Source organism: Podarcis filfolensis, assembly GCF_964270895.1.
Source record: "Podarcis filfolensis genome assembly, chromosome: 1".
Classification (NCBI taxonomy): Eukaryota; Metazoa; Chordata; class Lepidosauria; order Squamata; family Lacertidae; genus Podarcis; species Podarcis filfolensis.
In genome coordinates, this window is record NC_139604.1 from 51296276 (window position 1) to 51323351 (window position 27076).

Genomic DNA, 27076 nt, shown 5'->3' on the forward strand with positions numbered 1-27076 from the left:
CCCTGTTGCAAAATGTGCCTAGAATGCTGGGAGTTTCAAACACTGCAAAGTGGGGAGCTGAGGAGACATACAATTCTGCCATGGGGTAATTTATGCACATTTTCACGGCTTCGTTTCATTGCACAATTTAGATTTTGGCTAATTGAAGGTTGGGAATAAAGATTAAAACACGGGAAAATGAAGAGCTATAGAAAAGAAGCAAAGAAGTCCTATGTTGTCCAGCATCCCATTTCCCATGAGAAATGAGAAATCCACAAGCAAAACATGAGCATGTAGGAACAAAAAAGCAATGTTTAAGACTACCACAGCAGTAGAAATCCACCTTAAATTTGCAATTCTTAAGAAATGGCAGTACCTACTCAATTTTCTGTTAGAAGACATCCATTCCATGACATAATCAAAGCTGCAAAGCCTTTCGTAAATGTTGTGGGCTACAGAAAAAGAGGAAACACAAACCCCTGGAGTTTACCATAAAGGAAGACTGGGCTTAGCTGAGTTTCCAAAGAAGAGGACATCTTTCATTCACAGCAACCATATGCATATACAGGGACAAGAGGGAGCCTCTCTTTTTGTGCATCACACACTCACACTCAAAACACAGCTCTTGGAGTAGCAGCTCAAACTAGGAGGCAAAGGATGACTCCAGGTCCTGGTGCTAGTTCTGTTGCCCAGAATGAATATTTCTGGTCTCAAGCACTTCATTTATGGGGAAATAAAGAATGGGCGAGTGTCTGATCTGTGCATATCACAGTGGACACTAGAGTTAGTAAACACACATAAAATTTAAAAAGTGGAAAAGTATGCCATGACCTTATTGCTCAAATTTTTTTACAACACTCAGTGTTCTGCAGCCTCAGCACCTAACTTGCCTTTCAGCAAAAGCAAAGACACACGTCATGAACAATCTTCATAGGAAACACTGCAGGGGTGGAAAGTACGTGAACCTGAAAGGCAAGGCTTAGTTTAGTAAAGCTGCCCAGAAAGGCTTGCGGCACAGTACTACAATGTCAAAAATCAATTAAGTGCAGCTATAAACTCACTTTGTCATAAGGGTTTCCAAGACAGCAACCTGCTAAGTGCTCCTGGCCCGTCATAAAGAGGCTTTATCAAATGCTCTCATCATTTGCAAGCTGGAACAAACTGATTACTTCCAAGTAAGATTGACATGTGTCCCTGCACTCCCTAGAGGAAAGGAAGAAAATGGCAAGCCTCTCCCACTAAAGCCACTGGCAAGAAGTAAGTACAAGACCTTCCATGCTAATTTTGAAATTCCTGCAAGCAGAAAGCAGCTCTTGCAAATTAGCACTGTCCGATTAAAATGAACATCATTCCACAGAAACACAAATGTCTGGGGCAAAAAACGGTAAAGGTAAAGGACTCCTGGATGAAGGGTGGTAGCACAAAAATGTACTTTGTGCATCCCAAAGCTCTGTCCTGAGGTGCTTGGATGCAACTTTCAGCAGGGAAGACCATTTCCCAATAGTGCAGACTTATTAGAAAACATGGGACCTTATGAGTAACTATTCTCATACCAAGACCCTTCTTCAGAAGCCAGGCTCAATCCTCCCTCCCAACTTCTATAAAGTATTGTTTCTCCCAGCACTCACCCTTCACCTTGACTGCCCTATTGGGCAAAGCAAAGAATTCAACACCATCAAAATTGCAAAGAAAGCTGGAGATCCCTTTTATACAGTCACATATTTTACATCCCATGTACAGATATGACTATAAAACATACACAATGGCGTACGCCTGACCTAGAGAGGCCAGTGTTTGCCCTAGCGGGCTTGAAACAGCTTGGATGGGCACATTGTGTGCTTCCAGGCTGAGGGCTTCCACCCACTTCCAGTTCATGGAAACCACAGCAAAGTGTCGTCTCAATGTGCAAAGTCCATTTTCCCCCAGCTTTGACTTAGCCATGCGGTGACACCTGGGCCTCGATCACCTCTGGGTGCTTGGAGGGGGGAATCTCCAGCTGAGCATCATGCAGGTGGACAGGAAGTGTACTAAGGTCCTTGCCCACCCCTTTGCTGAGATCCCCCTCTGTCCCGCCCTGCTCAGGGTGGTGCCTTTGCAGATGCTTGATCACTTGGAACTTCTGCTTGGCTTTGTAGCTGCAGTAGCGGCAGAAGAAAGGGTGCTCGTTGGTGTGCGTGAGATAGTGATGCCGCAAGCCGGCTGCCCACCGGAAACCCCGGTAGCAGACGTTGCAGACATACGGCTTTTCCTCGCTGTGCTTCTTCAGGTGCGTCTTGAGGAGGAAGCGAGTCTTAAAGGCCTTCCCGCACTGCTCACAGATGAAAGAGCGGGCCTCGCGGTGGCGCGTCTCCTTGTGGATGCGCAGGGCATCGGCACGGTTGGTGCAGTACTCGCACTCATCACACTGATATGGCTTGATCCCTGTGTAGAAAGCACAGAGGAACACACTGGAAGCAGGTGGGAGATGCCAGACCATCAAAACCAAGCCACAGCCCATGTATCTTCCACCTCAACAGTGCTCAACATTGCCGCTCATCCATGTTCTGCAGGAAGGTGCATGCCCTGGCGAAAGGAGTGTCCCCAAATCTCCACCCAGTACTGCAGCCTCATATGTTGGCCTTGAACTATGGCTATAAAAATACCCCAAATTCTAATGAAAACTCCTTCAGCAACCCAAATGCTACTAGGCAGAAATGCTCTCAAATGGAAATAAGCGGTTGTATCAGACTCAGAGCAGACCTATTAAATCAATGGACATGGCTAACTTAAGCCTGTTGATTTCAATGGGTATACTCTAAGCACGGCCCAAGTTTCATCAGTGTGGCATTCAGTGCATTATTAACCAGAAGGATTGGAGATGGAACAATGAAAGCAAGAGTGCCATTCAGCCTGCAAGGGTCCAACAATTGCTCCCAGGCACAGGCATGAAACTGGTATGGGCTAAACTTGTTAGCATGTAAGGCATGCCTGCAGTGAGATACGTATTTCAAAAATTGATGCGTACAAACACTTCCAAAAGCTACAGTCAGTTCTTTACTCTGATATCCCCACCCAAAACAGATGCACTGGTGGACCAGCACCATCCCACAAGGGACAATATTCTGTCTAGTTCTTCATAGAACAGACTGCTGCCACATTTCTTCAAGAATCTACAGATCACCGTGCCTACTCTCATAAGTCCAATTGTGATGAAAGAAATCTCTATCAAATCTGGACCATGCCAACTGTTTGCCTCTGCATACAGCTTTTGGAAGGCTACAAGAGGTTCTGCTCTTCACATCATGTGAACAAAACACATGGCCCTGCAAGGCTTTATCCCCCCAAGAGGAACAGAGGCTGCCCTTTCTAGCTCCTGAGTTCCCAGACCTCCATATTCCAGTGAAGCACTTGCCTGTATGCTTTGTCATGTGGTACTTCAGTTGATTCACCCACTTGCACTTGTAGCCGCATTCCGGGCAAAGGTACTTCCTCTCCTCCTTGTGTATGCGCATGTGATACTGGGCAGAGAGAGGGAGACAAACCAGGGGGGGGGTCACACATGTGGGACACCAACCTCACAAGTGGTTTAATCCAGTTACTTGACTGGAACATTATTATGAACCCAGGAAACAAGGAAGACTAAACAGTGAAGCAAATGTATCAACAGGTACCCTGGGCTCCTTCGGGAGGAAGGGCAGGAGATAAACTGAATAAAGAAAAAAATAATTCACCCAGTGGACCAGTGGTCCTAGCAGGCAACCTGGATGATAGTCCTCTTGCATGAGGACAGAGAGGGAATACTACGGAGAGTAAGGCACTGAAAAGTCACAGTAACAAAGGCCAGACTTAACACACTGCATCTGAGGCACTCCTTAGTTTTGTTTTTTGTTTTTGTTTTTCATTTCCACCTTTCAAAATGGATGCAGGAGAGGGGCAAGACTGGCTGAAGCATAAGACAGAGTTGTAAGATTTCAAGAGTGGAGGAAGAGATCAGAATCACAGACTGGAAGCAGCCAGTCTAGCTGGGCTGAAAAAAAACCCCAGATAGCAACGGGTGTTTCATATGGTCTGTCACTGAAAGGTCATCATATTAGACAATTACTGGATAGGTTTTGCCTCCACTGGTGGCAATTAAATCTTATAACAGGAAGTTAAAACCAGAACAAATGAAGCTAAAGTTAAGTCCCTCTGAAAGGGAAAACAGATAGGTACATATTGGGCAGGGAGTGGACAAATCAGGCAAGGCAATCATTATTAACCATCATCCCGAACATGGATGGCTCTCACCTTGAGGCGTGAAGGATCAGCGCAGGCGTACTGGCACAGGTGGCACTTGTAAGGCTTCTCCCCAGTGTGAATGCGGATGTGCCAGGTGATCTTCTGCTTGTTCTTGGTGGCGTACTCGCAGTCGGAGCACTTGTAGATGCGGGTGCCACCGTGGCCCTTCACGTGGTGGTCCAGGACCAGCTGGTGGCAGCAGCTGAAGTCGCAGAAGGAGCACCTGAGCGGCCTCTCGCTGGCCGTGGGGGGCTCATGGACCTCCAAGTAGTGGCTCACCAGCTGCTGCCGCTCTTTGGCCGCGTAGCTGCAGATGTCGCAGCGGTGGCTGAAGTGCAGCTTCTTGTGCTCCTCCAGCTCCTCGCGGGTGGCCAGCGTGGCCTTGCAGGTGGCGCACTCCAGGTGCGGGTGCTGCTTCTGGACGTGGCACTTGAGGGTGGCCTCACTGTGGCAAACGAAGGCGCAGCGAGGGCAGGCGTAGGAGACCTTCTCCTCGTGCTGGCGCAGGGCATGCTGCTTGAGGGCCGTCTCTGAGCTGAAGCGGGCTTGGCAGTGGGCACAGGCAAAGTTCAGCTCCCCCTGGTGGCAGCTGTTGACGTGGCGGGTGATGTCGTTCTGGATGTAGCCGCTGTAGTCACAGAGCGGGCAAAAGTGGGTGGGCTTCTTCTCGTGGACCCGCAGGCGGTGGATGCGCAGCTTGGAGTTGGTACCGAAAGTCTGGCCGCAGGTGGGGCAGGCAATGCGGCCCACGCCCGTGTGCAAGGACTGGTGCGCATCCAGCCGGTAGCGCCGGGTGGTGCTGAACTCGCAGTAAGGGCACTTGTGGGGCTTCTCGCCCTCGTGCTTGATGCGCACGTGCTGGCGCAGGCAGCGCACCTGCTTGCAGGTGAAGTCACACTGGCGGCAGGCCAGCTGCGGCCGGCTGCTGTAGTACTTGCGGTGGAGTTTGCGGTGCAGTCGGAGCGCTGCCGCAGCCTTGGAGGTGAAGGGGCACAGCGTGCAGCGGAACTCGCCCAGCTTCAGGCAGCCCCGCTTCTTGTGGGTCTTCAGGGCACGTTCCTGATGGCACGTGAAGGGGCAGGAGGGACAGGAGAAGTGCCGCTTCTTGTGTGTAGCCACAGGGCGGGGACAGCTTGCTCCCGCTGGCTCATTGGCCTTACCCATCTCCTTACAGATGATTTGTCCATTTGCTTGCTGATCTCCGCCCTCTGAGTCCACCGTGCGCTTGGTCCTTTCTAGCAGCCGGGTGGGATGAGCTTCAACGTGCCCCTCCAACTGGTGGATCTTAACGGCCCTCTTGGAACGGAACGGCTTAGAGCACAAAGGGCAGCAGAACTGCTCTGAGCCACGGCAGCCGTCCTCTACGTGGGAGCGGATGGTGGACACCCGCGAACAGGCAAAAGAACAGGCTTTGCAGTGGAACTTGCTCTGCTCCACATAGTATTTCTCCAAGGGATTGCTAGCTGTGTCAGCGGTAGCTCCTGGCAACTGTTCTTCTACCATGGTTTCAGGGACATCCTGAGATGGCTTCTCTTGCAAACTGATGGCCAAGGACTGTGTGTTGGGAAGGACAGCGGCCGTAGACTCAGCATTCACAGGCCTCAGTTCTGCATCCCAGGAAGCCTTTTGAAGCTTGCTCACCTCCTCGTCCGGGGTTCCTGTCCCATTCTTCTTAGCCTCCGCTATTTCCAGGCTCTTGCCATTGGGCTGTACCACAGCAGGCTGGTCTAAGCAGGCTGCTTTCCCGCCAGTCTTCTTCACGAGGGCCGGACATTTCTTAAGGAGGTGGGTATTCAGGCCTCTCTGCTGCTTGAAAATGGCCCCACACTCCTGGCACACCAAGGGGCATTTCCTTCCCTGACAGCCAGCTTTGCAGTGCACCAGCATTGACTTCTCCTTCCTGGTGATGTAAGAGCATTTCTCGCACTTGAAGACGCGGCTCTCAGACTGAACCACCAACATCTGCACCCTGCCTTCCAGGACCAGGGTTTCCGCTTGCTCCTTGTCCTGCCTCCTTAGAGCTTTCAGCACAGATTCTGAATCGGAGCCTTCTTCAGAGGGAGGAAGCATATCTTCCGGGGCAAGGAGAGTCTCATGGCCTGTAACAGGTTGAAGAGAATCTTGCTTTGACCCCTTTGGCCAAGCTTCCTGTATACTGGGTTCTTTGCACCCCAATCCCTGCTCAAGTTCAGAGTCCTGCCCATCACCCTTACTGTCCCCCAGATCCTGCTGAGCATCTTTTTTGTTCTCTTCAACAGTCCTTGACCCAGCACCTTTCTCCAGCTCCATCTCTCTGTCCTCATGGACCTCTGCCTCCTCCTCAAAGTCAGGGATGTCGTCAAGAGCAGATTCACTGTCCTCCAGGAGGAGGGAGTCCTTGGAACCTAATGCTTCATAGGCCGATTCCACCTCCTTACAATTCTGGGCCACCCCACTGTCTGGCATTGCTGCGGGCATCTCCTCAACCAGCTGCTCTGGGTCAGAGCTGCACAGGGTCTCCAGATGCAGTGTGCAAGTCGGAAGGGGCTTCCCAATACTGTCCGATTCCCCTGAGCCCTTAGGAAAGGCTTTGGTTGAGAGTTCCTCTGAAGGGGCTGCATCTGTCTTACTATGGTCTTGCTCTCCCACCACTTCCTCTCTCCCGGTCTCAGCATTGCCTTCACTCCCAAAGAGAGACATGATGAAAGTCTCCTGGGGGCCATCCTCCTCCTGGACCTCTGAAACAAGGGCCTTGGTTTTGTCATGCCTCCTGGAGAGGGAGGGACTGGGCTCAGCATGGAGGGTCATGGCCAGGTTGTAACTGAGCAGCACCTCCGTCGAGGTGACCTCCAGCTCCTTGCTGGCATAGTTCTCCTGCCAGCCCTTGTCACCGGGCACATAGCCGTGGACCTTGCGCTTGTGGAAGAAAAGGCTGGTATTGCTGAAGGTGCGGTAAGGGCACAGGGCGCAACGGAACTCCCTCTGCTTGGTGTGCTTGCAGTTCTCGTGGTTGAGCAGGGCTTGCTTGTATTTGGTCTGGTAGCTGCAGTACTGACACTGGAAGACGGGAGACTGGTAGTTCTGGGAGTGTTTCGCTTGCATGTGCTTCTGCAGCTCATACTTGCGCTTGCAAGCAAAGCCACACACCTCGCAGATCAAGGACTTGCCCTGGTGGCGCAGCTTGTGGCTGCTCAGCTGGTCGGCCCGGTGGCAGCGGTAGGAACACTGGTTACACTGATACCTGGTTGCACACAAAACAAGAGTGGGTCAAGGCCGGGGAAGGAGAAAGGCCTCAGCTCTGCATACGGATTACTTCCTGATACAGGAAACAAGCCAGGGGAAGGGGAAGGGGGTCTCTCAGTACCTCAGATCTCCCGTGTGCTTCCGCATGTGAACATTCAGGTAGTGCTTCCACTTTGTCACATAGCCACACTCGGTGCACATGTAGTTCTTGTCGTCAGAGTGGGTCAGCATATGCTTGGAAAGGTAGCTCACGTCTCGGCAAGTGAAGTCGCACAGCTGGCATTTGTGAGGCTTCTCTCCTAAAGTCACAGAGCAAACTGGAAGCTGTAGATTGACAGTCCTGCCTGCAGTGCCCCTTGAGGGCAGCAGATTTTCAATTTAAAATGAGGCCCTACTTTGCCCTGCCCCACAAAAAACCCCAAAATAAATGGTAGCACTTCCTTCCCACAGCATATTGCTTTACTGTCACTGCATATGGATGCCGCCCAGGTTTTAACCATGTGTGGCACTGCCCTCAAGTAAGCATTAACAAGCAACAAGCATGCCTTCCCACAGTGCAAGTGTAGAGGTGAGTGGCAATGATCCCATTGGCTAAGCAGCAATCCCTGCCTCTTTCTCACTCCAAAGCAGGGAGGAAAGCTAGGGCTGCTTGGCCGCTGCATCACCATGGCACTGCAAGTGCCTTCGCCATGCAGGGCCACAAACTGGAAAGTCCTTCTCCGCGTTTCTGCCCTTTGCTTGCCAGACCTTCCTGATCTGGAGGGGCTTGCTGGGAGGTTGGGGTGGGCAGGTAAATGCAACAGTGCTCTAAGTGCCTTCACCTAGCTGCATCCAAGGCTGCTAGCTGGGAAAAGGAAAGGCTGGGGGGAAATTGCAACTAAAATGGGGAATGGGCTGCCAAAAATTGCAAACTCCAACAAAAGTCTAGTCAGGGAATCTAACTTTCTACTGAAGACTGTTGAACTCTATAACCAGAACTGAAATTCTGTTATCAGACTAAAGTTCGGAAATCTGGCAAATATGCCTAAATTTTACTAAAGAATCTCAATCCCTTTCCAGTACAGAATCTAGGTCTTTCAACAAGAGGTGTGGGGCAGAACCTGGCCCCAGAAGGCCAGGATTTTGTACAGGAAGAACAAGTCTAACCTAAGCTGACATGTTCCAGAGCTTCCCTAGGAGTCCCCATGCAGGGAAGCAAACTTGCCTGTGTGGAGCAGCATGTGGCGGATGAGGACCCTCTTGTGTGCCGTGGCGAAGTTGCACTCGGTGCACTTGTGGATCTTCTCACTGGCGTGCATCTTGCCCACATGGTCGTGGAATTCCACAGAGTTGAATGTGGCAAAGGGGCAGAAGCTGCACTGGAGCTGCTCGCTCCCCGGGTGGCCTTGCTTCTTATGCTTGCGGAAGACGTGCTTGTTGGAGCAGATGAAGTCGCACTGCTGGCAGTGGAAGGCGTAGTGCGTCTTGCGATGCGCTTCCATGACCTCCGCGGTGGGGAAGAGCAGGGAGCAGGCATAGTACTTGCACTCCACCGCTTTGATGTAGTGCGCCTCCCTGACATGCCGCAGGAAGTCCTTGCGGTCCTCTGTGCAGTAGCTGCAGTCGGCCTGGAAGCAGCTCAGCTGCTTGGGCTCTGCCTTGTGGGTCTTCAGGTGCTCCTTGAGGGCATGGCTGAGCTTGAATGTCTCCTTGCACACAGGACAGGAGTAGACGTCCGAGTAGAAGTTGGAGATGTCCTCGTGCATGCTGGCCATGTGCCTGTTGAGGGCATTCTTCTCTACAGAGCTGTAGTGGCACAGCGGGCAGCGGTGGGCCTTCTCCCCGTTCTCACGCATCATGTGGATCTTCAGCTTGCTCTTGCTGGTGAAGAACTTCTGGCAGTTTGGGCACTGCAGCCTGGGGTCAGGGAAGTGGAGGTGAAGGTGTTCCACCAGGTGAGTCCGCTTCTTGAAGCAACGCTTGCACTCCGGACACATGTGGGTCTTGAACAGGTATTTGGAGTCCTCAACCGCACCTTCTGCAATGAGAGAAGCATGCCTTAAGTGCAGAGGAATGAATAAAAGGGCCTTTGGTCATGCTCCAGAAGTCTATTTTGCCTGCCTCTCATCTCTAGCAATAACAGTTGCTCCGAACTGCAATCTCTTCTCATGTTCTCTCTACCCTACAATAAAAAATTATTGCAATGGCCTATAACAATAGAGGGTTTTTTTTTACAGATATAAAATTTATCTAAAAACCCCACCCTATGCTTAAGAGCTTCTAGTAGGTCAGGAGATTTAGGGATAATTGGGAATCAGTTAGCACCCACTGGAGAATAGCCATTGCATTCAATGCTCCACCCCATTCCAAAGAAAAGAAAGCATCACAAATAGATTTCCAAGCAGAAGTGGGAACTAATGTGTGAAGTAGTTTGCCTCTGAACTCAGGAAAGAAAACAACCAGTTCAGGCAGGGAGACCCTCTTCAAATATAGGGCATGCTGTAATATGCCTGTGCATTTGCTGTTTGGCAAAGCTTTTCTAAGAAATGCCAGAAACTGTACTGCTCGCAAATGAATGCAAGTCTCTACCTTCGATCAGCTGAGCCTTAGTTCTTTTAGAAGATGCTTTCTTCTCAAAGCTCTCCTTCTCCACCACCACCACCTCCTCCTCCTCCTGAAATTCATCCCCTGTGTCTTCCTTGGGTCCTGAGTCCTCAGGAGGCACATGACTGCTACCAACATGTGCCCCCAGGCCAGGCTCCATTTCAGTCACATCCCAACCACTCTGAACTTCCAAGCAATTCTCAGCCTTGCTTAGTGGTTCTTCCCTTCCTTGGAAAGAAAATGAAATATAAACCAGGGACTCCATTTTTTAATAGAGAAAAGGCTTGAGGTGAGCAAATGATAACATGCAAATAAATGCATATTGAGAACCAGGCAAAGGGAAGTGGAACAGGAACTAGAAAAGAGGGTTAAAAGTAAGACACATAAAAAGTGGAAATAAGACCTTCATGGTTTGACAGAGAGGAGGATTAAACTTTGGGCGTTTTCAAAGGGAGAGCTGCTCTCGGCTACTGCATTCCCCCAACTTTCCCACCGTTTCAAATCTCTTTCCCTGCCATGGTTCACCATTCAGAATCTACCACCATCTTTTCATGCTATAATTTTCCACATCCACAAATAATATCATTCCACAAAGCCGGCTGACTAATGGAGCTTCACCCCTTTACCTCTGCCTATGGCACTGTCTCTAAGTGAAGTGGAAGCTGTCACAAGTGAGTTAAGAGATCCCTAGGATCCAGTGGGTTTTTTAAGAAGTAGGTGGCTGGCATCACTCCAAAGCATTCCCCCTTCTGCCCACCCTAGTCTCTTCCTCAGCCCCAAGTACCTGATGTTAGAAGCAGATGATGGGCGAGCCGCTTCCCCACTATGGCAGTGAAGCTGTGCTCAGTGCTCTCAGCGACTGCTCCCGTCTCCAGCGCTGCCTCCACATCCTGCTGTGTGGCCTCCTGCAGATGGCTGTGTCGGTGCTGCCCAAACTGCTTGGTGTTGCCGCTGATGAAGTCACAGCGCCTACAGTGAAACGGGAAGTGGCTTCTGCGGTGAAGGTCCATGTCCTCTCGACTTCGGAACAAGAGCGAGCAGCCACGGTAGGTGCAGGTGACTGGGCACACCTGGTGGACGTGCCGCAGGTGCCCCCGGAGTTGCTTGCGATCCTCCGAGCTGAAATGACAGCCTTCTTCAAAGCACACTTGGGGACCTGTAGGTTTTTGGTGGTCCCTGAAATGCTCCTTCAGCTCAGTGGGCAAGGCAAACTCTACCTGGCAAACAGGGCACAAGAGGGGATCGGTACAGAATTCAGGGTCCTGCCTGCTTGTATCCAGCAAGCCCTGCGCTTGTGCCTCGTGGACTGCCGACTGCTCTCCAGAGACAGCCAGGCTCTGGCTTGTAAGGCCCAGTGGTAGCTCTTGGAGCTGAGGGATGCTTGCAAGTTGTCCTCTGGGAAGCTCAATGCACTGATGCTGGGAAAGCAGGCCCGGGTCAGAGAAGCTCTGCCCACACCGTTCACAGAAATAGAGCTCCACAACTTTGACCAAGACCTCTGTAAGGAGATATTTAAAAAACAGCTGAGAATAAGGTAGAAAAAAATCCACACACACCTACCTCATGCTTCAGTTCAAATTTCGTCCAAGGCAAAAATTACTAAAAATTGTGTCAGCTTACAGGCAAGGATTCTCCAAAGCTCTGTCACAGCCATCAGCATAAAGGTGGAGAGTCATCTATAAGAACTGTTATCAGAACACAGGATTCAATTCAAATGGGTTGGAGCGGGGGGGGGACGGGACTCTCCATGCTTCAGGTGTCTAGAACTACACCCAAACATTTTCACGGGAAAAGATCATCAGTTTTGATTTGAAGGAGGGCAATGGTAGGACCATTGCTTATTTTTCAAACATGTCCCTTACTATCCTGTCTCAGTGTGTACCACCTATATGAATCTTGCCTCCTAAATTCCTTTACAAGATCACTGTAAAAGACATCTGAAGGCAGCCCTGTTTAGGGAAGTTTTTAATATTTAATGCTGTATTGTTTTTAACACTTGATTGGGAGCCACCCAGCGTGGCTGGGGAAACTCAGCCAGATGGGCGGGGTATAAATAATAAATTATTATTATTATGCCAATCACTCCCTTGTAATCTTCCAACTCCTCAACACCTAAGCCCCCTTCCCACATGCCACCACCTAAACATCCCTGTAAGTGGTGTCTTCTCCTTTATTAAACATCCTACCCTACTTTGCTGTAAATATGGTACCCTGCAAATCCTATGCTCTTGATGTGTCAAAACTGCAGACCTCAAAGAACATAGTAAGGCCTCTGGTCCTTATATTCCACAGCATTAGTCCAATACTTATCACCATGACATTGAAGGGTAGCTCCCATAAGCAGCCTTATGCAGGTGCAGCAAACAGATCCACAGTAAGCTTCATGTCTATTGCAAGCTCAGCAATATCCCATCAGATACAATGAAAATAAATCCCTGCCTCCTCCTATTAGGCAAATACACCTTGCACCTTTTCCATCTCAGCTGCTCACAGTACCTCAAGCAAATCTAGCCACAGTCATAGCTTATCTTGGTGACTTGCTGGACAATTGATAATAACAAGGACCCAGGAACCCCGATCAGAACACAATCTCCATTCTCTCCACTCCTAGAACAGATAACAGAATATGGCAGATATCCCTTCTCCCAGATAACAGATGTACAAACCTCACCCTCATTATTTCTTGCATTTATTTGCTGCTGACTACTTAAAATGTCTCAAAGCAACTTACAATTACAGAATACAGCATCAGGTGCAGAAAAGCCAGGCTTTCTTTCACAGGTCTCTTGGCCTTTTGTACCATACCTAAGATCCTAAGGCTTCTTTCTGCTGCTCCTTTAGAATACAAATGCTACATGACAGAAACCACTCACACTAAAAGTTGACAGTGACAAAGTGGTTCACTCTTACATGGTTACGAAGACCTATCAGGGCACAACATACCTGTAGTGCTGCCAGGATTGCTGAGGGACATGCTGCTAGTCACGGCTTCTACAAATATTTCAACACCAGCAGTTTCTGTTCCTACCACAGAAGCCTCTGTTAAAAGCAAGCTTTGTCCCACCACTAAGTTCTCACTGGAGATGCCATGGTTGTTCTCATTTCCTGCATCTGTTGAGCCGGGTAGCAAGAGCTCCTGGCATAGTGCGTTCATCTTGTCTCCTCCCACAGGTTCCGTTGTAACTGCTCCTGTGCTCATTGTCATTCACTCCTCAGTGTAGCCTTGCACCATGACATAAAGTGGGGTACAGCTCCTGTCAAAAACATAGCAAGAAAATGGTACCATTGCTTTTCTGAAGAGAAGCAACCAAGGATTAAGTTTTTCAAAATAAATGAGTATGGGGTGGTTTTGTAATGCCCAATATTAACTATTTCTACGATTAACAAAACTTCCAGAAAAAATGAAGAGCACTGCCCATTTAGAATTAAAAGTCCTGTCAGCTTCTGCCAAACTTTCGCCCACTGTTGTTCCCCTGTAAATGGTATTTAGAAACATGATATCCCTGTACCTAGAGGCAAAATATAGCCATCACACCTAGAAGCCACTAATAGCCTTATTGTCTGTGAATTTGTCTAGCTCCCTTTTTAAAGTAACACGAACTAGTGGCTACCACTATATACTGTGGCAGTGAGTTCCATACCTTAATTACACACTGTATAAAGAAGTCCTTCCTTCTGTATATCCTGAATCTCCTATCCTTCAGCTCCGTTAGATGACCCCAGGCTCCAGTATTAGGAGGGAAGGAGAAAAGTATGGTTCTGTTTGCCTTCTCTACACCATGCATCGTTTTATACACATCTTACCATATCCCCTCTCCTGCATGTTTTTGGATAGCAGCTGGCAAGTGATCCTAACTAGCTGGGGTAAAGCAGCCCTGCAGGATTCTAGCCACCTGACTGGGTGGTGAAGCGGGCTTTAAGACAATGAGGCTGAACTTACACACCCGGTTTCCTCTCCTCCTCCTGGTGGGCTTCTTCTGCAGCCGTTCAGGCTCCCAGTGCCAGGCGTGGGCCATCTTTACTGCTCTCTGAAGTGCAAGGGAAGAGAAAGAGAGAGAAAAACACGGCTATTTTAAGGGAAAGGATGAACGAGGATGCCTGAGGCAGAATGGCCAGTAACCAACTCCAGGGCTCAGCTTAGCCCTGTGGGGGCCCCTTTCTTTTCAGGCCATGACCCGCCCGCCCCAACCCCATTACAAAGCACACATACAACAGCATTAGAGGGCCAATGAGTCTCTGGGAGCACCTTTTGCCTTCCTTGCACCCCTGTGAGACATAGCTGTCAACGTTTCCCTTTTTTTAAGGGAAATTCCCTTATTCCGAATAGGATTCCTCGCAAGAAAAGGGAAAAGTTGACAGCTATGCTGTGAGAGTCTTGGTGGGCCCACCCAAGTCAACTCACCACCGGGCACCTCCTTCCCTTTCCCTCTTTGGCTTGCTTGCCCACCACCTTCCTAGGCCAACGAGGAGCCCCACAGCCCCTCCCCAATTAAAACAAAACAAAAGCTCTTCCTTTCACTTCTCCCCCCCCCCCCCAGGAAGAGCGAGACTCATCCCCCTCCCCCCTTTGTGCCGCCCAGAGCCCGCTCCCACCCCGCAACTCTATGGTAACTGCTAAATGACGTTCCAGGACCAGAGGCGGCACCATAAAGGAAAGCTTTCCAGAGCGACTTCCAGGGATTGCCGTAACCGCTTTAAAGGGGTTAATCTTCACCTCGCAATCCAGAACCCAGGCAAGCAGGCAAATGGTTGGGTTGGCGCGACCGCGAAGGAAAAAATATAGACACGTAACGCTCCCTCAGGGACCATAGAGTGCCGGAAAACGCGTCCGCTCTGCTGTCACATATAAGCACAGGAAATGCCGACTTCGGTCCAACTTCCGCCTTCTGAAGCTGGGGGTTATCGTAGAGATAGAAAAAGGTGAGAGTTGCATACTATCCTTATCGTAACTTCTGATTTAGGATCGAATTCTTGTCCCTACTGCAAGATAGAGGATTCACCCCGAAGATGTCAAAACAACTGTCATTATGCATTTGTAGAGAATCAACATCAAAGGATACTTATGCTAATATACATTTATAAGTTTATACATTTACAGTATAAGTTTACTGTAACGCTTTTCATATCTCTATATCTAGGGGGACGATGGAGTAGAGAAAAGAATTGTTTCCGGTCAAAAGAACCATAGAGAAAAGCAAGGCAAGAGAGGCGCTACCCGGAGGTGAGGTCTTTAATGCGTGGAGAGCGTGTTCCACTCTGCGGGTGTTGTTCCTTTATGCCGGGCGTGTGGAAGGGGGCACGAAGGAAAGGACCTTCTTGATGCTATGGGGGCGATTAAGTGCTGCAAGAGAAAAGGGCGGCGGGTTCAGACGATTCTCCTTTCGAGACAGGAAACTGAGCCTGAGACCCTGCATCATTTCAGCCGGGAATCAGTTCCATTAGACTCAATGGGACTTAACCCCATAGAGAGGTTTCCTCCTCAGCATCGCACCCCTTTTAAAAGTGTGGAGAAAAGTATTATAAATCTTCCTATCTCTAGTCGTGGTAGGCAAATGTTTGCAAACCAGCAACCAACATTTGGGCTGTGGCTGACTTTCCAAAAAGACACACACACAAGTAATGAAATTGTTCAGAGAGCATCTTTTCAGTTTCTACTTTCCACAAATGCTATTGGAAATAAACATCAAGCTCCACAGAGCAGACAAAATGCTAACTCACAAACAGAAGAAATTCAAAGTGATTATGAGCTGCAAAACATGATTGATCTACTATTTGGCGCCCATGTATTTGGCGGAGTAACTAGTTGCTGAGTTATGTTTCTCAAATACCGGTAACTAGCTTTCTGGGCCACACAACAAGCTACTTTTGAGTGACCTTTCAAAATTTGATTGTGGTAGCATGGGGAGGAGGTCTGCCCAAGAAATCAAAAACTTCATTGGGCATGCCTAAGCATTTGAGCTAGAAAGGGGCAGTCCAAATTGAGCAACTTCCGTATGATAAAGAACTACAATGGTGGGGGTGGGGGGGAACGTTAGTTCAGGGAAAAAAACAGGTAAAGGGGACCATGTTATATAAAATTATGCATGATGTGGAGAAAGCAGATAGAATTCCTAGTTAAGAAGACTCCTTCCCCATTCAGTTCAATTCAAAGTACCGTATTTTTCGCTCTATAACACGCACCTGACCATAACACGCACGTAGTTTTTAGAGGAAGAAAACAAGAAAAAAATATTCTAAACAAAACAGTGGATGTATGATTTTTGTGGTTCATGCTGTGGCCACAGACGTGATCTGACGGTGAGTTTGGGGTAGCCCAATGCAAAAATCCTGAGGATCCATGTGGATCCATGCTTTGTAACCACGTTTTTGCGCCATTGCAGCCCCATGAAACAGTGGGTGCGTGTGTGTTTTTTGGTGCAGGCTGTAGCCATGGATATGCTATGTGATCTGATGGTGAACTTGGGGTGACCCAGTGCAAAAATCCTGAGGATCCATCTGGATCCGTGCTTTGTAACCACACTTTAAGTGGGGAGGGAAGGAAAAGCATTCAAGGGACAAGGAGCACGTGTGGGATGTGTTTAGAAGGATGCTGCTAATAATGCAGAAGAGGGGTTTAAGGGAAGAAGGAACACGCGTGGGGTGTGTGGAGAAGGATGCTGCTAATGATGCAGAAGAGGGGTTTAAGGGGAGAAGGAACACGCGTGGGGTGTGTGGAGAAGGATGCGGCTAATAATGCAGGCGAGGGGTCTAAGGGGAGAAGGAACACGAATGGGGTGTGTAGAGAACGATGCTGCTAATAATGCAGGAGAGGGGTTTAAGGGGAGAAGGAACACGCATGGGGTGTGTAGAGAAGGATGCTGCTAATGATGCAGGAGAGGGGTTTAAGGGGAGAAGGAACACGCGTGGGGTGTGTGGAGAAGGATGCGGCTAATAATGCAGGCGAGGGGTCTAAGGGGAGAAGGAACACGAATGGGGTGTGTAGAGAACGATGCTGCTAATAATGCAGGAGAGGGGTTTAAGGGGAGAAGGAACACGCATGGGGTGTGTAGAGAAGGATGCTGCTAATGATGCAGGAGAGGGGTTTAAGGGGAGAAGGAACACGCGTGGGGTGGGTGGAGAAGGATGCTGCTAATGATGCAGGAGAGGGGTTTAAGGGGAGAAAGAGCTCGAGTGGGGTGTGTGGAAAAGGAGCTTTTCGGTGAGCTGAGCGGGGAGGGGGGAGGGAAAGAGCACTGTTGCTTTAAAGGAGCCAACCGGACAGCAGCCACTTACAGCAGTGTAAGCAGCTCCTTTCCTCTCCCGCTTTGCTCCTTCTCTCCCTCTTTGCTGCTTTACGCAGCTAATGGCGAATCCCCTGCAACCCAAGTCCTGCTCAGCAGATCAGCTGAGACGCTGGGAGAATCGTAATTTCCCCCTCTCCCTCATCCCGTGCCCTCCTGTCCCCAGCAGCCTTTTTAAAAAGTTTTTTACTGGTTTTCACTGCGCTCGTGGCTCAGAGCCCTCCTGTGCCCTGCCGTCCCTCTGCAGCCTCATTGCTCCGTTTAGAGAGCACACGGACCTTTGCTAGCTGAGGCTGCAGCAGCTGTTGCTGGCTACGGGGCGCTTTTTCCAGCTCGCTATGGCTCCCGTCTGTCCCTCCTCGCGTGTAAGCGGCTGCTGCCCGCTTTGCTGCCATGGCTCTCCTTCCCTCTCTCCTCCTTGGCTCCCCCCCTCCTCCTGGCTGTAAAGCAAGCAAAGCTAGAGCCGTGCAAAGCCCTGCAAGTGGCTCCCGCTTTGCTTGACTGACGGCAGCCATGGGTCCGGTCAAGTGCATTCGCTCTGTAACACGCACAGGCATTTTCCCTTACTTTCTAGGAGCAAAAAAGTGCGTGTTTGGGAGCGAAAATTATGGTATAAAGTGTTTATTGTGTTTAAGAGAAGCATAAACACCCTAGCTACATAAACTTTTAAGAGATGCTGGTACATCATGAACTATTCTACTATACAGTCAAATCTTGGTTCCCAAACACCTCCGTTACCATACGCTTTGGCTTCCAAATGCTGAAAACCTGAAAGTAAATGTTCCGGTTTTCGAACGTTTTTTGGAACCCAAACATCTGACACGGCTTCCACTCGAGTGCAAGAAGCTCTTGCAACCAATCGGAAGCCATACCTCGGTTATCGAACGTTTCGGAAGTTGAACGGTCTTCCAGAATGGATTATGTTCGACAACCAAGGTTTGACTAATTAGAAGTAAAACTTTACCATACTAGCTCCGTCTCCGCCACTTCCCACACTGTGGAATGAAAACATACACCGTCATGTAACATAAAACAATCCCATGACTGCAAGCACGGAGCAAGAATCCTAACGAGCTCAGCTTGCTATAGGGAACCACACAGCATGTAACCTTCAGCTTCTCTGCTGGTACCTTGCACCAAGCAAAACCTCTTCTCAGTGAATACCTCATACTCCTGCCAATGCTGCTGCAGCCTTGGCTTTATACCCATCTCTGCACATACACACATTAGAGAAAGAGAAGATGAATGAGTGACGCTCCAGGCATTTAGCCTTCGACTATTTTAAGCCACCCAGTGAAGCTGGTGTGCTAACTTAACAGAATGGGGAATGGGCTGCTGAAGACACGGCCCAAGCACAGAGTGCAATTTCACCAATTTTTCCAGATTACACCAACAAAAGCAAGCTAGGGAATATCCAGTTTTCTTTACACAAGCCAAAATGGCGGCAGCCTTGCTTTGCAATCTTTCAAACTACTATAGAGAGGGAAGCTGAATTTGTAAGTATGTATGCATAATTACTTGTATTCTGGTTTTCCAGTGGGGAGGGATCTGCCATGGTATTTATTTTGCTAAAATAAGGTAGCATGGAAGAGGCTAAAGCAGGTGTGGTGAGACTTTGGCTCTCCAGATGTTGCTGAACTCCAGCTAGCATCAGCCCCAGCAAGCATGGCCAATGGCCAGGGAAGGAGTTGTAGTTCAGCAACATCTGGAGGGTCAAAGTTCCCCACACCTGGGTTAAAGAGAATTTGTCAGTAGAACTTGTCTTCTGGAAGAAGTAATTAGGTGAGCAATATACTTGCAACCCATATCTTCATAATTAATTTGTTGGTTTTTTATCTTCCTCTCCATGTGTTGTTATGGTGTTTAGAAGAAATGCTGCTGGGAATGCCTCTTTAGCACTGGCGTTATTTCCCCACCCACAACAATGCCCTTTTCTGACTTTGTCTCGGCCCTGAAGGACAATCCATACTTCGGAGCAGGCTTTGGCCTGGTGGGTGTAGGTACAGCCTTGGCCCTGGCCCGTAAAGGGGCACAGCTTGGCTTGGTGGCTTTCAGGCGGCATTGTATGATCACCCTAGAGGTGCCAAGCAAGGACAAGAGTTACCACTGGCTGCTGAGCTGGATCTCTCACCATGCAAAGCACACCCAGCACCTGAGCGTGGAGACCTCATACCTGCAACATGAGAGTGGCCGTATCAGTACCAAGTTTGACTTTATCCCCAGCCCTGGGAACCATTTCATTTGGTAAGTGAGGCCATGGAATGTCTTTGGGATGGGCAGAAGTATTGCAAGGCTAATAAGGAAGTGGTGGTCATGAATATTGCACGCTTGCTTGTCCAGTTGTCTCCCCACCACCAGTTCCTGTTCACATGTTCCCTGCTCTGCTTCCAGGTATAAAAGGAAGTGGATCCGCATAGAACGGAACCGGGAGAAACAAATGATTGACCTGCATACGGGCACCCCCTGGGAATCTGTCACCTTCACAGCAATCGGTAGCAACCGAGAAGTTTTCTTCAACATCCTGCAGGAAGGTACAATAGCACTCCTTGGTTGTAGGCTGGCAAGGGTGGGTAATACATTTAATGATGATGTTGGCGCTAGGGATGAATAGATCAGTCTATTTCTGGGCCCAGGTTTGTTTTACATGTGTTCTTTAGTAAATCCATTCCATCCTGTTTCTGCATTAATCTGCAATTTAAAAAAAATAAATATGCAAAAAATCATGTTTAAATACATACCTAAATATATTTTTATGAAGTAGCTACAATTGTAGCTCATTGTATGGATTTCTAAATGTATTTTATTCCAAATTATGCATTTTTCATGGCTTTGGGCATTTTTTTAACTGAAAACTGTATTTCAAAATTTAGAGGAGGCCAAAGTCTGATGGCTAGTTATGTTCCGTTCTGCACCTGATTCCAGGAGGTAGAAATTATATCACTCTGCATCAGAATTCACAGAACTCCGGTTCTGATGCTTCCTTGCTTCTTTGTTATATTAAGCAGACAGGCGATTTCTCTCTTCCTCCTTCCCATCTGTATCCAGATGTGCAGTTAGCCGCCTTTCCTCAGCTTTGTTCCTTTCTCTGCAGCCAAAGAATTGGCTCTGAGGCAGCAAGAAGGAAAGACGGTCATGTACACAGCCATGGGGGCTGAATGGCGGCCATTTGGTTTCCCACGACGTCGGCGTCCGCTCACCTCTGTAGTGCTCGAGAAAGGAGTGTCCGAGAGAATTGTGCAGGATGTGAAAGAGTTCACTGGTAACCCCAAGTGGTACATTGATCGAGGTGAGTTTACTTTTCAGGGAGCGACATTCAGATACCCTCACAACCTGAGCTTTTCCTTTATGAGCTAAATTAAGGCAGGTGGGATGCCACTTACGGAGCCAGCATATCCCATTATTTAGCCCAGATTATCATTCTCAATGCCCTCTGCTATTGCACACAAAGGCATCTCTGCTGCCATCTGCATCCCTGTCATTTCCAACCTGTCTACGCCTTCTTCCTGCTTTGGACTCCCAACTGTGATGATGCCTCTCTCTTCTTATGAGTGCAGCGGGAAGCCTCTTCTAACCTCATTGCAGTCTCTACAACAGCCCCTGCATAGTCCCAGTCCTTGAGAATTAGGAACTATCCCTTACTTTCCTACGAGAGAGACTGTGCTAGCTAGTCTCTGCACAGCCAAGTGCTGATAAACCAAATGTTTACTAAGTTTCTTGCATTTGCCACAATATTTTCTATCAACTGTTTGCCAAGTTGCTTAAAGTAGTGCTGTTGTTCAGGATGCCCTAAACCTTTAGAATGGCAAGAAATTGGGTACTGTGTCAGGGCCCTGTACAGTATATTTCTTTCTCAGCAGCTGGAATTGGCCACTATGGGGTGAGCTCAAGGAATCATCGATCAGCTCATTCTTATTCTCGGGTGTGATGATGGTAGCTCAGATTTCATAAGAAGTTGGAATAGGCTGAGTTTTCTGCCTTTTGACTAGCCTCTTTGTCTGTAGGAATCCCCTATCGGAGAGGATACCTGCTGTACGGGCCCCCAGGTTGTGGAAAGAGCAGTTTCATGTGAGTACCATGTCCTCAGCTTTCCTTCCCCCCCAAAAAAACCCCTTTTCTCAAAGTTGTTGACCATGGATACAATCTCTGAGGGTACATCCCTGGGCACCTTGTGTAGCTCCTGGTCAGGAATCACTCCCTACAGCTTACACCTTTGCACAAGGTGTTGTCATAGTTTTCTTCAGTGGAAACATTGCCCTTTGTCTATCACAGCACAGCCCTTGCTGGAGAACTTCAGTACAGCATCTGTCTCCTGAGCCTGAGTGACCGCAGCCTCTCTGACGATCGTCTTAACCACCTCCTGAGCGTAGCTCCTCAACAGAGCATCATCCTCCTGGAGGACGTGGACGCTGCTTTCGTCAGCCGGGATCTTGCTGCCGAAAGTGAGTGACAGGCAGATGGCGCCTCCCCACTCTTTTGTTCCAGGCTGCCCTTTTCTGCTGCCTCTGACTGAGCTGGGACCAAGCGTTCATCACCCCTGTGTTGTAACTCTGTGGAGGCATCCTGATTAAGTGCTGCACCGCAGCAACTTTCCCAAGCTAATTGTTCATTCAGAGTGGAGGGAATGAGAGCTGAATAGTAGCTCCTTCCTCCAAGCTGCACTTTGCAATGGGATTCGGGTTGCTGACCTGGTGCTGACAAAGAGGGGTCAATAACTCAGGACACCAATGTCTTTTGGAAAATGTCTTCCCTTATGAACCTACCCAGATCCTTCGATTTTTTATCCTCCTACTAATGCCCACTCGGAGGGAGGTCTGGAGTGTGGTGACAAGGAAGAGGGTGTTCCAGTCAGGGCTCCCCACTTGTGGAATGCTCTTCACAGTGGGGTCCTCCTGGGGCCATCATTAAAATTCTTTTGGCACCAGGTAAAAACTTAACTCAGGTATTTGACAGATGGTGGTGATTTGCTGGATATGCTTTGTTGCCAAGTCCCCCCCCCCCCTGCTGCTTTACTGTGTCTGTTCTCTGGATTTTTGTACAGTTTCTTTTTAATTGCAACGTATTGCTCTCTTTTCTTCTTATTGAGTTTTTTTTTTTTTTTTTGCTTTATGTCTTTAAAATTTTGTGAGTTACCTCGATACTTTTTACGTAGCAAGCTACCAATAGATTGAATAAATATAATGATAAATAATTATCTGCAGGCTTTAATGTGACACCTATTCCAAATCAGTTATCCATATACAAAGAGAGACTTGAAACAAGACAGGCGCTTGGGGACAGGTTTACATCTTTTGCATTGTGGAAGAGATTCGCCAGCAGAGATCCTAGAGGCACTTCTTTTTGCCAGCCTTCTTTTGACATAGGATCCTGACTGTTTATTCTCCTGCTTTCTATCGACTTGCATTTGCCACCAGGTGGCATGATTTTCTCTGACCCCTTCATGTATCTATTTGGACAGCAGTGTGTCAGGAACATTTCGCAAACCACTGCACATCAGGCAGGGAGCATAAAGCTGGTACTACTGTAACATAAGACCACAACAGTGGGATTGTTGCCCTTCCCCTGGAAGGCTATAAACCTAGACAGAATTTGGGCAGCCCTTGGTCACAACTGTACCTATAGTGTCTCCCTCTGAGCTGTCTCTGTGCCGCTGTGTTTCCCTCCAGACCCCAGCGCATACCAAGGCATGGGACGCCTGACTTTCAGTGGCCTTCTCAACGCATTGGATGGTGTGGCTTCCTCCGAAGCAAGGATCGTATTCATGACCACCAATTATGTGGACAGGTCAGAAGCATTGCACAGAAAATGGGGGCAGATAGAGAGGTTGTTAGCTGCAGAAGATAACCTTTTGCTTGGGAATGATCATTTAATGGCACCCAAGGAAGGTAGTGGCTGATAGGCTGGAGTCTACAGTGGTTTAGGATTCTACATTCCTCTAGCAGCTAAATCAAAACTGTTGTAACAGAAGTAGGAAGGGGAAAGGGGGAGGGGAAGGAGACGATGTAGCAACAACTGACAGTCCCATAGAGAAATTCCTTCATCACCTTCCCCTCACAACATGAAGTCCCACACTGGTGACGCATTGAAACCACCAGCCGGCTTGTGGTGAGGACACTAACACCATGATAACCTCGCCCAACCCATTCCACTCAACCCTCTCACATTCGGTGCCAAAGCATGCCACGAGGAGAAGTTAGGTATCCCCTGAGGCAGGTTTTTGAATCCCTCAGTAGCCGAAACGGAGACAGGAGCAGGACTGTTGTTTTGCCAGGGAAACAGCTACACACACACACACACACACACACACACACACACAGAGGAAGGACCAGTATTCCAGCAAATCAGCCTACTTCACCGCTCAGTGGCTGCGAGGAAGCCTGCAAATGGAGTCCCTTTGGTGGTAGGCCACTTCGATCCAAAGGGTTCACTTCCCTTGGTGGGACCAAGGATTCCTCAAGTAACGCAGTGCCTAAGATGTCTCCATTGGTGTTTTTGAGGTGAAGACAAGCTACCTCCCAAACGAATTCACAATTATCCTTCAGCTTCCCCACTCCTCCAAATTTTGCAATACAGTCCTTGGTTCCCAAAATGCATTAAGATTATTTTTTTTTAGGAGGAAATGCATTTAGAGATGCATACCCTGTGATAAATACTATTTAAATATGCATTTATAATAAAATGCATTTTTAAATACGAATTTTTGTATGGATTTTTTAAATTAAAAAAATACAGATCTTAAAGTGGAAAAGCAACAGAGCAGACTTAACACCTGTAACACTTTGGACATGGACCCCAAATAAACTGATCCGTCCATCCCTAGCTCACACAAGGCAACTCCATGAGCTTCCTTGTAACTCAGTCAAGAAGGAGATTGCAGTGAGTAACAGAGGAGGGCAGTTTGTCTTGGAAGTGCTGTCTTTATGAGGCAAAGTCTGCCTTTCTGGGGACCAGCTGGTAACTATTTTAAGTATAAAAAGGAGGAAGGCAGCAGGAATGAAGACACACTTCCTGTTCCAGAAGATGATACTATAGGAGAAGACGGAAGAGAATCTTATCTTGGGGCTCTTGTAGTCTCCAAGACCTGTGACACATCCTCTCCCACAAGCACAGGACTCTGCCAGCCATGTAAGCCTGGTGCTGAAGGAGTCATGTGCAGGGTAGAAGAGCAAATGCTCAGCAGACAGGGTCAGCCAGTTAAAACTGGCTGGGTAAGGCTTTGGGTAACGCTGGGGTCATGCTTACTAGGGAGTGGTCTGGGGTATATATACATATGGACTTCTGCCTCCTTTGGTCATGCTGGTTTGCAGCATTTAACACAGAAGCTGAAGATCTGGTTCTGTCCTTGTTGACTGTTCCTGGTTCCATGCAGGCTCCTCTGAGATTGTAGGAGGGGATGGGTAACTTGGCAGGTATGGAGAAAAAGTAGCATGATGGGTGAGTGCAGCAAGACGTGGGTGTAGTTAAATTACAAGGCACTGTTACTTTATATTCTTTTAGAGAGTAGCTCAAAAAAAATAAAGGGGAGAGCAGATTCCCCTAGCCCTGTATCTTCTTGGGGTTGGAGAGAGAACAAGGAGATGATACCCCAAGTGAGAGGAGCATAGAGAACCATATTTCCCATCTGAGCATTTGCTGAGCCTCATTTGTCTTCTCCTCTTTCCCTGCAGGCTCGATCCAGCCCTAGTTCGCCCTGGCCGGGTGGACCTGAAGCAGTACGTGGGGTACTGCTCAGAGTGGCAGCTCGGGCGCATGTTCCAGAGGTTCTACCCAGACCAGCCAGCAGCTGCGGCCGAGGAGTTTGCCAAACAGGCCGTGTCTGCCTCTGATCGGATCAGTGCCGCGCAAGTCCAAGGCCACTTAATGCTATACAAGGCGGATCCAGACGCAGCCCTTAAGAACGTGCAAGCTCTTATATCCTGACGTTGAACAAACCCCGAGACCGCTTTGCATATGGCTTCCCCAGGAAAAGGGTTGTTTGCATGCATGGATTTGTTTAGGCGGGATGAGATAATCATGAGGATGATGCCATCCACTTGTCCACCTCAGTGAGGCCACCTTTTTGTAAAGAAAATAAAGAGCGACCCAACATAACTCCTACAATGCAACTCTTGAAAATGAATAAATGTGAAGCTCAGGTGTTGTGGAACTTATGTCCTCCAGATGGCAAATGTTAACACCTGAGGAGAGGCCCAAAAGGTGTCATAACTAGGCAGAGGGGACAGACACACACAAACACAACACACGCAAGGTGATTTCAGGGTGTATGTCTGCTGTTTATGAACTCCTAGTTTCTCAGTGGCATGATCTATAGCAGATTCCACACCAAAGCCCTAATCCTGTTACTGCCAGAATCATTTGGTGCGAGGGAAAGGCAGTGGAGGTTCAATGGTGAGAGCAGCCAACCCTGTGACATGTTCTCTTCACACAGGTAGACACTTGACTGCACTGTGAAGAAAAGGGCTTGTTTAATTATACCCTTTAAAGATAGAATCTGTCTGCTGGCCTTACAATCAAGACTTTTACCATTTAAAATATGTATTTGCCAATAGGTAAATGTTGTGCGTGCCTGGCCTTGTTTCTCTTTCAGGCTATGGCAAAAGTCTCGTGAGCTGAAGTGGTTTTTACTGACCATCGCAAAAGTATCTGGCTCTTTCACACTGACCACGCTCCTCTTTTGGAACAGGGGTACGCGTCAGAATATCACATCATAACTGACCAGGTAGCCATCATTGTACATGTATAGCTTGTGATCATTGGGGTTGTAGCTTATGCTTTGCGGTGTGCCTGTGAGCTTTTCCAGGATGATGTCCATAGAGCCTTCTGTGGCTGTGTTAGTGTCATATTTGTAAAAGATCTTCTCCTTGTGTTCACTCACCCGCATCAAGGCATACATCACCCCACAGATCATGAAGGTACCGGTTGCCTTAGGCTTGTACAGTGAGGTTTGCCATGACTTGACTATTGTCAAAGTATTGGGATCCAGCTGCCCAATCATTATTTTCCCCTTGTTTTTTTCTGTGGAGTAAATGAGGCACAGTCCATTCTCATCCCCGGAGAAATCAAAGTCCTGCCAATTGATTCCGCTATAAGAGTACCAGTTGTTGAACATGGCGTCTTCGACGGCCTTGCGGTGGACCTTACTGGTTGCCACATCCAGCTTGCACAGGTTCCTGGAGTTGTAGCAGTTGTAATAGAAGCTGCCGTTGTACAAAATAGTTCCGCTTCCCTGCCCACAGTTGATGTAGTTCCAGGTGAACCCAACAAACTCAGAAAGGCTTTTCTCTATTTGGTTTTTGTAGAGCAGCAGGTCGGAATAGGAGTTGTAGATGTGGTAGGTTTCTAACAAACGCTCGTCTGTGTTGAGCGGGGCAACCCAGTATGCGTCAGGATTCTTGTTTCCAACAGCAAAGTCCTTTCCCCAAGCTCCGAATTTGTAGCTTAAACCTCACCAGTTGAGTTTCACTATAAGTGGCTTGCTAACATTTATCAACACCTTGTTGTCGCAGTTACCTGCCAGGGAATAGAAAGGGAATTACTTTTGTTTGTGGCTCCTCTTGACAAGTTTTTCTCCGCCTTCAAACTGCTCTGAGGTTTTTTGTGTGTGTTTTTTAACAATCAAGAGGTGCATAAATTTTACAAGATAAGTAACTAAATCATCTTTGTTTTCTGTGACCATGTTAGGCATTCTGCTTGTTTCAAAAGCTCTGCCAAGTTTCATCCCACTGCATTTAGAAAACGGGTCAGGCCCCCAACCCAGA

At 48.4% G+C, this 27076-nt stretch overlaps 3 protein-coding genes across 14 annotated transcripts; 1 reads left to right on the plus strand and 2 right to left on the minus strand.

The window, feature by feature from the left end:
* Positions 1-1660: 1660 nt before the first annotated feature.
* ZNF142 (zinc finger protein 142) lies at positions 1661-14904 on the minus strand. Of its 10 annotated transcripts, none has more exons than XM_083624382.1 (10): positions 14756-14860; positions 13982-14069; positions 12985-13295; positions 10826-11539; positions 10027-10269; positions 8663-9475; positions 7580-7757; positions 4246-7456; positions 3371-3476; positions 1661-2400 (listed from the first exon to the last, which is right to left on the minus strand). In XM_083624382.1, the coding sequence occupies exons 3-10, from the start codon at positions 13244-13246 to the stop codon at positions 1913-1915; spliced, it is 6015 nt and encodes a 2004-aa protein (XP_083480508.1). In that variant the 5' UTR covers positions 13247-13295; positions 13982-14069; positions 14756-14860; the 3' UTR covers positions 1661-1912. The 10 variants fall into 10 exon arrangements, with proteins under 10 accessions (XP_083480508.1, XP_083480506.1, XP_083480507.1 ...); XM_083624380.1 differs by having other exon boundaries at positions 13986-14069; positions 14756-14836; XM_083624381.1 differs by lacking the exon at positions 14756-14860 and adding an exon at positions 14665-14722.
* Positions 14854-25418, plus strand: BCS1L (BCS1 homolog, ubiquinol-cytochrome c reductase complex chaperone). 3 transcript variants are annotated; one of them, XM_083624716.1, is made up of 8 exons: positions 14854-14961; positions 19189-19565; positions 19713-19852; positions 20413-20607; positions 21323-21386; positions 21591-21760; positions 22985-23102; positions 24986-25418. In XM_083624716.1, the coding sequence occupies exons 2-8, from the start codon at positions 19246-19248 to the stop codon at positions 25236-25238; spliced, it is 1260 nt and encodes a 419-aa protein (XP_083480842.1). In that variant the 5' UTR covers positions 14854-14961; positions 19189-19245; the 3' UTR covers positions 25239-25418. The 3 variants fall into 3 exon arrangements, with proteins under 3 accessions (XP_083480842.1, XP_083480841.1, XP_083480840.1); XM_083624715.1 differs by lacking the exon at positions 14854-14961 and adding an exon at positions 15174-15262; XM_083624714.1 differs by lacking the exon at positions 14854-14961 and having other exon boundaries at positions 18836-19565.
* LOC310747089 (olfactomedin-4-like) lies at positions 25382-26844 on the minus strand (the record flags this gene model as incomplete). Its single annotated transcript, XM_083581421.1, is given in 2 exon segments — positions 25382-26763; positions 26767-26844. Coding segments are annotated over 2 exon segments (831 nt in total), but the record flags the coding sequence as incomplete, so codon positions are not given.
* Positions 26845-27076: the final 232 nt, after the last annotated feature.